We start from the raw sequence: 12,291 nt of genomic DNA, 5'->3' as shown, positions 1-12,291 counted from the left end.
AAAGAAGTCCCGCTCTCTCTTACGCAACAGATCAGATATGCAGTCCGATACGACAACCCGGGCTTATTGTGGAAACGTAGCCCCGCGGACGTTTCTGTGGACCGCGATTAACGTTCCGGGAGGTACGTCTTCGAGCGGTTTTTGTTTTCGCGGATTCACGAGAGGCTGCTGTGCGCGCTTTTTCGCGTCTCGGGCGCCTCTCGGGAGTGCGCGCCGTTTGCGCCCGCGCCGTTCTCGCGCGAAAAGCCGCCGGATCGGCCGACCTGGCCGCCCTCCTCCTCCCCCTTCCCTAAACCCGAGCGACGGTTCGCAAAAGCCGTCCAGAAAAAAAAAAAAAAGCAAAAGCCCTCGTCTTCGATTTCGACCGCGTTTTCGGATCCCGCCGCGTTCTCGCCCTTATTTTTCGGATTCCGTTTTTCGTCTTACCTGATTTCCAGAACCGCTGTTCCCCGGACTCGATCCCGGTCGTCGTCCCCGCAGCCGGCTCCTCCTCCTCCTCCAGGGCCTGCGCTCCGCCAACGCAACGCTGTGAGCAAAGCGGACAAACTAGTTGCATCGGGAAAGCCCTCCACTCGGAGGCGAGCCATCGGCCGGCGAGCGCGAAGAGGAGGGGCGGAGCGGCGCCACATCGCCCCGCAAAGTTCGCTCAAAAAAAACTACGTAAATCCGGCCACGTAAATCGCGGTCTCCAGAAACATCCACGGGGCTACGTTTCCAGAATGAGCTTGGGTTGCAATACGAAGTCCAAATTTTTTAACTGTGAATAACTCGGACTGTTTTGAAGTGTAGATATTAGATATTTTTAAATGCATCTACATTTGTATGTATCTCTGTATGTTTTCTATCATATTTGCATCACATTACAAATAGCAAATGAGTGCTTCTGTGAGGTGTGTGCGGGTGCAGGACAGTAAATCTGACATTAATCTCTCTTCTGGCTGCCGTGATCAGCAACATAGGCTCATTCTGAAAACGTCTCCCTATGGATACACATTTCTGGAGATTGTGAATTATGTAGGCAGAAGTATGTATGACTGCATTTCATCTTTAAAACGAACACTAAGGGGCGGTATGACGCCATTCCTTTTTACGCTACCAGCGGGAAAGCCGTCCATACTGAGGTAAGCGGTTACATCAGTATGGACGACTTTCCCGCTGTTACCAGTTCGTCACCACATATGTCGCCAGACTTGAGATGCAGAGCAGAGTTGACCACGATGACAGGGTTCAAGTCTGGCTAAGAATGGTTGAAGAAAGCACGTAAAACAAAAACAGAAGCCAAAAAAATAAAATAAACAGCGTGAGAATGTGGTAAATACTGAAAATGTGGTTAAAATTAGACGAGGGCTTTTCTTTTCCTGGATTGCTTTTGAAAACTGTCTGTTGGGTTTAGGGAAGTGGATGGGTGGGTCAATCGGTGCTTTTGTAAACACTGTTGGTTGGGATTAGGAAAGGAGAGGAGTGGGTCAATCGATCAGTCAGTCAGTCAGACAGCGGCCTCTGGTAAGTGTACGTGAGAACAGCAGGCGTGAATTGCACTCATGAGAGAAGTTTGAGATCTGAAAAATCGTACACAGCGGCTTCACGAAAACAAAAACTGCAAAATAACGTAGCTCCTGGATGTATTTGGTGCTGAAATATATATAGGGGTATGTTTTCAGAACTAGCCTGGGTTGGTGATCAGTCTCACATTATTTCTTTCCTCTTTCTGAAAGTCTCGATAACCCCATCCTGGAGTTTTTCTCTTATTATTTCAGCAAATATTATTGTAAAATTAATGTTTTGTTCTACTCTCCCATTCACTGCTCTCTGACTTTACCAACTATGATGACTTCTGCTGTGGAGAAACACAGAAAGGGTCCACAACATTAGACCACCCCTGTATTATGTCCCTCTTATAACCTCAGTTGTGTGTGTGTCTTTCAGACATCAGCGCAGACACGGCTCTGTCTCTGGACGGCTCTGGACGGCTGGATTACGCTTTGAGTCAGAGCCGTAAGAGGGATGTGCTGCTGGAGCGAGCGCTGCAGGGTCCCGGCCGGAGCGTCCTGCAGCACAGCAGTCTGGAGCTCAAGTTTCGCACCCGCAGCGCATCGGGGACACTGCTGCACGCGCAGGAGAGCTACAACTACACCACACTGCGGGTGAGTGAGTGTGTGTGCATGGATGCAGGTCTACGGTGTGGTACCCAAACATACTACAATAGAATGACAAACCAGTCATGCCAGTCTATACAGAGATATTTACATTTACATTTAGTCATTTAGCAGACGCTTTTATCCAAAGCGACTTACAAATGAGGACAAGGAAGCAATTTACACAACTAAGAGCAACAATGAAGAAGTGCTGTAGGCAAGTTTCAGGTCTGTAAAGTCTAAGAAGGAAAGCATCAGTATTTTTTTTTGGGTACAGTTAGTGGTATATCCAGAGAGGCAATTGCAGATTAGGAAGTGAAGTGGAGACTAAATAGTTGAGTTTTTAGTGGTTTCTTGAAGACAGCGAGTGACTCTGCCGTTCTGATGCAGTTAGGGAGTTCATTCCACCAACTGGGCAGATTGAATGCGAGAGTTCGGGAAAGTGATTTCTTCCCTCTTTGGGATGGAACCACGAGGCGACGTTCATTCACAGAACGCAAGTTTCTGGAGGGCACATACATCTGCAGAAGTGAGAGCAGATAAGAAGGAGCAAAGCCAGAAGTCGCTTTGTAAGCAAACATCAGAGCTTTGAATTTGATGCGAGCAGCAACTGGCAGCCAGTGCAAACGGATGAGCAGCGGAGTGACATGTGCTCTTTTAGCTTCATTAAATATATTTCAAAAGAAGAGATGGAGATGATTGCCCATGCCTTTATCTCTTCACTGCTGGACTATTGTAAACTTGTACACTTTAAAGAAAAGTTACTTAAAGTCAAGTTCGCTATGAGTCCACTATAACCAGGGCTGTGCAATTAATCAAAATATAGTTTCAATTCTGGCCTCCATGACAATGAAAATCAATAATTGGGTTAAATGGCGTCACATCTAAATTTCTGTGCATTTACACCTCCTCAAAGCCTGACTGCAGTAAAATCATGAAAATTGACTTTTGCTTATGCATAATTTGAATTATTAAGCATTTAAAGCCTTTATTTATGTTTTTTTTTAAAGCATGAAGCAGAATCTGTGCTGTTCTGTTGATGCGGTTAATTGACCATGCTCAGCTACCTTTGAGCTCAGGGTTCTCTCCCGGGACAGCATGCCAAACCTGCTAACATAGTCAAGCAATATATAAGTGTAAACTCTTGAATTCCTACTTTTATGTTTCTGTGAGGGGAAGGTTTAGGGTTGGGGTGGCATTGTATGCATTTCCAGTGTAAACAAAAACATACACCCTCGACTCCCCCCGCTAGAGCACTGTAAGAGCAGCACAAAGTATAGCTGCTCAGCTACAGTACATGCACATGCACTTATAGCGATCAGTGGATGCAGAAGTAGAATTCAGCCTTCAGATCTGTCTGATGAGACGTCCTGGTGAAGAGTGAGGCCGCAGAGAGCCACTTTTCTCCACACACACAGACACACCGACAGCAGCCGCTCGCTGTAGATCTTCATCCCGAACATCACTTCAGGTCGCTCCTCTTGGCAGGACACTTTTTCCATTTCCAGATTTCTTGGATGCTTAAATCAGAGTCTCACTGCGGTTTCAATGGAGAGATTAGTTTTCCATATCTGATTATCACATGCAGAAAAGCTCTGCTTACTTACAGTTTCCGTCTTGTTTCTAGTCCAAATATCTAAAACTCCTTAAATCAAAAAGCATTTTCTACACCAGCGGTTCTTAAAGTGCGGGTCGGGAACCCCCGAGGGGTCGCAGAACAATGAAGGGGGATTTCTAAAAAAAAAAATATCCAAATAAAATAGTTGTTTATAGTTACTATATATTGCTGTATTGAGTTACTATAGTAGCTTATAGTTACTAGTTCTATTGGATTGCGACTCCTGGGGTAATTACATTGTAATAAAGACACAGCAATAGCATCACATGCAGCGGATTGATGTTTTTAACACCATGTTAAACTATCTGGCACATTTACAGCGCTGATATACATTAAAAAATTAAACGAAGAATGGACTTGGGTGTTTTATTCTTAGGTTTCTGTATTTATAACCACCTCTGAGGATATCGGGGGTCGCGAGTCACTGGCATTGCTGTTTTGGGGGTCGCGGGCTGAAAAGTTTGGGAACCGCCAGTTCTACACAAGCACAAAATATATTCTTGTTTTTAGAAATGATGAGTCAAAATATAGCAAGTTTTACATCAAAACAACCAAAATAATCTTGATTTTTAGTTTTTGATATAACATTTTTAGTTTTCTCACCCCACTGACAGATGATTTTGCTTATTTGTGTACAAGTTTTTGTGACAAAATCAATGTGAACATATGCAACGCCCCCACACTTCACAAAAACAAACTTGTGTGTGTGTTTTCTTGTATATATTGTGCCATAAAATCAATGGAAACCTACGTAATGTCCTTACAATTCACAAAAACAAACCTGTGTGTGTGTGTGTGTGTGTGTGTGTGTGTGTGTGTGTGTGTGTGTGTGTGTGTGTGTGTGTGTGTGTGTGTGTGTGTGTGTGTGTGTGTGTGTGTGTGTGTGTGTTCAGCTGAAGGGTGGCCTGCTGCAGTATGTGTCTGACGCGGGAGTCGCAGGTAAAGTGGAGCGCACGGTTTCGGACGTTCTGCTGTCGGACGGTCAGTGGCACACACTGCTGCTGCAGAGGAACGGCTCCTCCACCGTCCTGCGCATCGACCGCTCCAGCTCCAAGCTCATTCTGCACAACACACAGGATTTCGGGGGAATCGACGTACACACACTGTCTCTGGGCGGCGTCCCGGTGCGGGCGACCCAGCAGAAGACCAGCCCGGGTCAGTCACACACACACACTCTCTGCATTCACACTGCTAAACATGCTGAGCTTGTGTCTTGCTTCCAAAGATCTACAAATACTTAAATCAAGAAGCATTTTCTAGACGAATAGAAAACATTGTCTTGTTTTCAGAAATAATGAGTTCTTCTGTGATATTCCACAATGCTCATGAAGCCAGATGCATGGAAGTGTAGCTACAAACACAACAGCGTGTTCAGTATAAACTAAACAGTCTCCAGCGATGTGAGCGGTCAGCGGATGCGTCATCTTCTGGCACAGCCGTCCACATCTCTGCCCCAATCAAAACTTGGGAGTGTTTTTCGTCTGCGAGTGAAAGTGACAGGAGAGAGTTCAGAGAAAGTGTGTGTGTGTGTTTGTGCGCTAACTAGGTTAGACAGCGGACGGCCAACAGGAAAGCATGTCTGAACTTTCACAGAGCAGAACGACTGTCCATTAAAAACAGTCCCACTTCAGACCCTCGCAGAGGGAGAAAGACGCACCGCTGAGCTGCGATAAGACTGCAATCTGTATTAGCGCTCCAGACACTCTGAGGAAGATGTGTTCACTCAGGTCCTGGAGGAAATCTCCTGCTCAGAGCTTCGGCCTGAGAAGATCTCCTACTATTGCTTCAAAAAAAGGGAGTAAATCCATTCCCTTAAAATGGACGCGTTGATTAATTCTGCTGTTTTAAGTTTGTCCACTTAATAATTTTAAGGCAATGGGATTACTCTTTAAAGTAAGGTGAACTGATCGCTTTTTACAGTGTAGTAAGTTTCAAAAGAAAATTGAGTGTCTTGGGACATCCTGGTGGCTCAGTGTTGTCACAATGTGGCCTCAAAGCAAGAAGGTTGCTGGTTTGAGTCCTGGCTGGGTCAGGTGGCGTTCTCCCCTTGTTGGCGTGGGTTTCCTCCGGGTGCCCCACAGTCCAAACACATGCGCTATAGGGGAACTGATCAACGAAACTGGCCGTAGTGTATGAGTGTGTGTGTGAATGAGTGTGTTTCCCAGTACTGGGTTGCAGCTGGAAGGGCATCAGCTGTGTAAAACGTATGCTGGAATAGTTGTAGGTTCATTCAGCTGTGGTGACCCCTGACAAGTAAAGGGAAGAATGAATGAATAAACCTCTAAGCTAAAAGATCAACTGATGTTCATATATGGTCAAATATCTGAACCGCTGGGTTGAAACCCACTTCTCTACTGGCATAAGTCAGGAAATCAAATACAATTATCCAAACTATCTCAAGGTAAACACGTTCTGTGCAGGTCATGCCATTTCTGGATTTAGGAACTGAAGGAAAGAGAGAATGAGAAATACAACTGCTATCTGCTTTCCCCCGCTCTAATAAACAGAACCAAATGTTCTCTGAATGGGCATAAATAAATTTAATAAACATCGATTTGCATTGTTGACGGTTCGATGTTAGGCAACATGATAGCGCAGGTTTAAATCAATGACGTTGAGATTTTTCCCAGATGGCGTGCTCTGAAAAGGTTGCATTTTTGGGTTGCGCGATACTTTGTGTTGAAGGGAAGAGTCTGTTTCTTTTCCTCCTAATGTAAAAATGACAATTTGTTGATGTATTTCCCAGCGGGGGGATTCTGCTCTGTGCTGGCTGATGCTACAGCAATCAGAAAACCAAACAAAATGTCTCCCTGCGTAGCGTTAAACTAAGCAATGTCCATTTCTTCAACTCAATCTTAACTCGTTGTCATGTTGGGGAGGCTCTAGTCTAGTATTCAGCCAAGCGATTGACTGGTGAAGGTTATTCTGTCCAGAAATCTACCTAAACATAGACTGAGTGAACATTTCTTTATTTAGCAGACACGTCTATCTGAAGCGACTTACAAATGAGGAGAATAGAAAAGCGGATAATCCACAGTGAGCAGTTGTTTTCATTGAGTCTTTGTGTTGAGTGTTTGTACACTGCAAACATGATTTTCTCGCCCTTTGTTGTCTTCATTCCAGTCCAAATATCTAGCAATCCTTAAAATCTTAAAGGGCCATGAAACCCCCTCGTTTCAGCAGGGTGTTTTCACACCTCTACTTTAGAAAAAGTCAGAAAAGTGGGCGTGTCCAGCTCTGTTTAGGGGGAGTGTCAGAGGAAGAATAGAGGCATGTTGTGGGAGTGTCTATTTGGGCGCGCTGAATTTTAGAGTCAAAACACACACACACACAGGGGAGAAAGTGACTGTGTCTACATGCACATCTGTAGTCGAATTATTCGCCAAATTATTAAATGTTGGACTTTAACTGCAGTTTGGCTCTTTCATTCAGGGAATTCATTCATCTCCCTCGCAACAAACGAGATATTTGATTGGAGGAACTGCTCTAAGCGTGTATTTTTCATGCAATGTTTGATACCGCACGGCGAATGAGAGAAAAAAAACTCAGCATTTGCCGGGAACTTAGATGCACACGGCAGGTAGCGTCAGAAAGCCGCGTGTGTTATTCCGGTCACTAAATGCGGTAATAATCCTACACGAGGTTAAAGTTTGGTTGTGGTGCTAACATGTTTACACTCTGTGCAATATTTAGTTCGATACGAACAAACTGAATAAACAAAGAGCACTGGTCACTCACTTACCAAATCTGTAGAGACAGAACAATCACCAGCAACTAGAGCCGCGTCTTTATTAAGAGGAGACGAGCAGCGAATCCGGATCTCAGCGTTTGCAGATGAGAACAGCTCTCAGGTAAACAATAATACTCCTTAGACACGTAAGTTATTGTTGTCGCGCGTCGCGTACACTGTTAATCCACACGTGACTCCAGCTGAGCTCTCACAGAGAGAAAATGAAAACAAAACTTCACTGCAGCAAACTATAAAAGCAACACTTCACGCTTGTTTTGCCAACACAACGTGGCGTCTCTGTCGTCTAAACACTGTGACAGTAATGAATATTAATGAAGTTGCACAATAGAGCGCGCTGATTGGTTTGAACCAAGCTTTACTCATGCATTAATGCAGCACACTGTAAGACGTAATAAGACACACTCCGGCACAGACGTCCAGTCTGCACGCTGGAATACACGCTATTATGTCATGACCGTGACGCAGCTTCAAAAATTCGTTTCAAACCGGAAGTACGAATTTGCTCGAAATAACGCATAAACAACCAATTTACACTTTTTAGTGAAATATAGGTGTCCTAATAGTGTTTTTAGCAGTGTGGGACACATATACCACTGTCAACAGCTCAACACATGTGTTCTGGTGTTTCATGACCCTCTAAGTCAAAACAAAACTATTTTGCGTCTCCCATTGGCAGATTATTTTGCCTGTTTTAAGTTACTCTAGGTTGTACTTTAATATCTTTCTCTCTGTCTTTCCAGGTTTTGATGGGTGTTATGCCTATGTGAAGTATAACGGAGAGATGCTGCCCTTCAGTGGTGAACACAGGACCGTCTCCATCTCCAAAACGGACCCATCTGTGAAAATCGGCTGCCGTGGCCCAAACCTGTGCGAGAGCAGTCCATGCTGGGACGGGCTGATGTGTGTGAACCAGTGGTACACCTACCAGTGTGTCCCGCCGGGAGACTGCACCTCAAACCCCTGCCAGCACGGTGGGAGTTGTGTTCCTGGCGTCCGCGGAGGCTTCAGCTGCGTGTGTGAGGAGTTTTACACCGGAAGGGTGTGCGAAAGCCTGGTTGCCTGTCTGGGGGTCCGATGTCCGCAGGGAACCGACTGCAAACTGGGAGCCAACGGCGGGTTCACATGCAGTCCCAGTGCCACATCTGAAGAGATGGTTCTGCCAATCTGGGCGGTTCCTGCAATCGTGGGCAGCTGCGCAACAGTCCTAGCTCTGGTGGTGTTGAGTCTCATACTGTGCAACCACTGCAAGGGCAAGCGCAAGAAAACCAAAGTGCCAAAAGAGGAGAAGAAAACCAAGGAGAAGAAGAAGAAGAAGAAAAAGAAAGGTAGCGAGAATGTGGCGTTTGATGATCCTGATAACATTCCACCCTACGGAGATGACATGACTGTTCGGAAGCAGCCCGAGGGAAACCCCAAACCTGATATTATCGAGCGGGAGAACCCGTATTTGATCTATGACGAAACGGACATTCCTCACAACAACGAGACCATTCCCAGTGCTCCCTGTGCTCCGTGTGCTCCGGATGCAGATATGGAGCACTATGATATCGACAACGCCAGCAGCATCGCTCCATCAGACGCCGACATCATCCAGCACTACAAACACTACCGCAGCCACACACCCAAGTTCTCCATCCAGCGCCACAGTCCGCTGGGATTTGCTCGGCAGTCCCCGCTTCCACTCGGTGCAACCAGTTACACCTATCAACCCACATACACCCCCGGCCTACGCTCCACCCCGCTCAGCCATTCAGCCTGCCCGACACCTAATCCCCTGTCCCGCCACAGCCCTGCGCCCTTCACCAAACCATCCTCCTTCTACCGAAACACTCCGACTCGTGAACTCAACCTGGCACGCCGTGAAGGAAGTCCTCTGGATTTCCACAGCGACCCATGCCAGCCAGGTATGTTCAACTATGCCACACGTTTAGGTCGGCGCAGCAAGAGTCCTCAAACGATGGGATCTCGTCCTGGAAGTCGCCTTAAGCAACCAATCGAGCAAATCCCACTGGAAAGTGGCCCTCCTGTTGGGTTATCAATAGAAGAGGTGGAGCGCCTAAACACTCCACGTCCCAGAAACCCCAGCATATGCAGTGCCGATCACGGACGCTCGTCGTCTGAAGAAGACTGCCGGCGTCCTCTATCCCGTGTCCGAAACCCAGCAGACGGCATCCCGGCTCCGGAATCATCCTCTGAAAGTGACTCCCATGACTCCTTTACTTGCTCGGAGATGGAGTACGATCGGGAGAAACCGGTGTCCTATAGTTCTCGAATGCCTAAGCTCTCGCAGGTTAACGAATCTGATGCTGATGATGAAGATCATGGAGGAAGAATGCGGCAGCGGAGATACTCGAGTCGGCGAGCTGAGGGCGGACCGGCTAGTGGACACAACACCATGTCGGAGTACCAGCACCACACTTTACCACACAAACTGGGCCAAGGGTCCAACAACTTCAACTGGGACAACCTGCTGAACTGGGGTCCGGGGTTCACCCACTACGTTGATGTTTTTAAAGACTTAGCACTGCTGCCGGAAAACTCTGCTGCTAAAGAAATCGAAATGAAGAGCGGCGACGGCTCCATCACTATCCTGAATGAAGGCGAAGCCGAGCAATACGTATGAGACGAGTGGAGAAAGGCATCACAGATTTCAGATAATAAGACGAACTTAAATGCAGCAAGGCAGAGCACTGATTTAAAAGAGACGAGCATCGGACACTCTTCACAATAGTGCAATACTGAAACACACAAGGGGTTGCGTATGTTTTCGTTTCGCTGTTAAGTTCTGTGTGACTAGTCATGCAAAGGTGCATCTTGTTGTAATTGCATGCCATAATCTTTATGTACAGTGTTGGCCAATTGTGTTTGTAATTTACTAAGAGAATCGAAGACAAGCAATGGTTTGCGTGATCGGATTCATATCCGTCTTGGAGGCATCACATAGCTATCAATCAGAAAAAGAGTGTACACACCCCCGCTTAATCACTTTCATGCAGAAAAGTCGCTGGCACTTAAAAATCTCAAGTTTCTGCAGACTTTAATTTTAATTTGATGATCTATTTCCAACTTAAATGGAATATCAAGTGGGGGCGGGGTTTATTTTTAGCCCCGCCTTTCATCTGTCAGTCCCAGATCACATCATGAATTCATTTAACATTGATCACAGATGCTGAGAGTCTAAACAGTGAACCAATAGTCGTCCAACTCCTACTACACACACACACAACGTCTGGAAGTGGAAGCAGCATGGAGAGCTGCAAAAACACACATGAAGTGAATGAGTTTGGTCTGTTCTGGCTGAAATCAGAGTTCGGAAATAAAGTTAGGGGTCAGCGTGACCCTCCTGGACTCTGGGCTCAATCCATCTGGCTGATTTTCCCGTGTGTTACAGCTTTGACCTCTAGGAAACACTTCCATGAGCTCGGTGTGAAGCTGTGTTTGGCTCCGGTTCTTCATGCTCCGGCCAAAAGAGAAAGACAACGTCCGCCAAGAACGGGTGTTTCTCATCCTGAATAACTAGCTGCCGTCTAAAACAACAAAAGCTCCAGATATGAGATTAATCAGACCTCTGCCTTCTGGATATTTGAGGATTTACGTTTGGAAGCACGCGTGGACACTGTGACTTTGAACGGTTGTTTTTATTGCAGGTTTTATACAAACACGCTCGGCCTGCTACTACGAACAAACTATGAACTCGTGTACATTTTCTTTTGTATTAATGAGGAAGCTCTTTGGAATTCGATGTTCTCTGTTGTTTTATTTTTGCTCGATGTTTTTAAAAGTGTACTGTTTCTACTTGTTCTTTTTTTGTTTTTGTTTGTTTTTTACTGTTTATTAACTTAAAGGTCCATCTGCGTTTTTATGGATATTTTTCATATGCTGGAAATGAGGTTCTTACTTTCAGCGGAAGATTGAACTTCTTATTTTTTACATTTGTTACTTATGTAACATCAGTATTTTTTCCACTATTTTGATAAAACCATAACATAATGTCTGATTTATACGTGTAAAAGCCAATAACAGAATAAAAAATATTTATTTAAAAAAAGAATAGTTTTTTATGTGATGAGACCAAACAAAGGAACTTGATGTTATTAATAGTGTGAATGCTCTGAAAGCGAAACAGCTCCATTTGTGGACACACAGGAATATGGTGTATTGCGGAGCTTTGAGGGTTTGGAGGAAGACGTCAAATCTCCCACTTTGGAGATTTTATACTTCAATTATGTTCTTTAAATGGTGAATTTCATTATGTAAGATCAGGGGTGTTCAAACTCGGTCCTGGAGGTCCAGTGTCCTGCAGATTTTAGCTCCAACTTGCTTCAACACACCTGCAAGGATGCTTCTAGAAAGTCGAGTGAGAGCTTGATCAGCTAGCCCAGGTGTGTCTGATTGGGGTTGGAACTAAACTTTGCAGGACACCGGCCCTCCAGGAGCGAGTCTGGACATGCCTGTGTTAGATCATTATGTTATAAATAAAAGGTGAGCGAGGGGTGGCACAGCAAGAGGGTCGCTGGCTCAAGTCCCGGCTGGGTCAGTTGGCGTTTCTGTGTGGAGTTTGCATGTTCTCCCCGTGTTGGCGTGAGTGTGAATAAGAGTGTATGACTGTTTCCCAGTGATGGGTAGCAGCTGGAAGGGCATCCGCTGCGTAAAACATATGCTGGATAAGTTGGCGGTTCATTCCTCTGTGGTGATCGCTGATTAATGAAGGGACTAAGCTGAAAAGAAAATGAGTGATAGTGTAAATGCTGCGAAGCTAAACAGCTCCATTTGTGGACAGAAAGGAA

The 12,291-nt window shown here is 45.6% G+C and overlaps 1 protein-coding gene across 1 annotated transcript in view; it reads left to right on the top strand.

Moving 5' to 3' along the window:
- fat4 (FAT atypical cadherin 4) overlaps nucleotides 1-11,555 on the top strand; it is a 104,202-nt gene extending 92,647 nt beyond the window's left edge. The window contains exons 16-18 of the mRNA XM_087280989.1: nucleotides 1,927-2,144; nucleotides 4,647-4,908; nucleotides 8,245-11,555. Of these exons, the coding sequence (XP_087137115.1) occupies nucleotides 1,927-2,144; nucleotides 4,647-4,908; nucleotides 8,245-10,127 (2,363 nt within the window). The 3' untranslated portion in view covers nucleotides 10,128-11,555. The remainder of the gene's footprint in view (nucleotides 1-1,926; nucleotides 2,145-4,646; nucleotides 4,909-8,244) is intronic.
- The last annotated feature ends 736 nt before the right edge of the window (nucleotides 11,556-12,291 follow it).

This window comes from Danio rerio, chromosome 14, assembly GCF_052040795.2.
Source record: "Danio rerio strain M-AB ecotype USA chromosome 14, GRCz13ab, whole genome shotgun sequence".
Classification (NCBI taxonomy): domain Eukaryota; kingdom Metazoa; phylum Chordata; class Actinopteri; order Cypriniformes; family Danionidae; genus Danio; species Danio rerio.
This window is presented reverse-complemented; position numbering and strand designations above follow the sequence as displayed.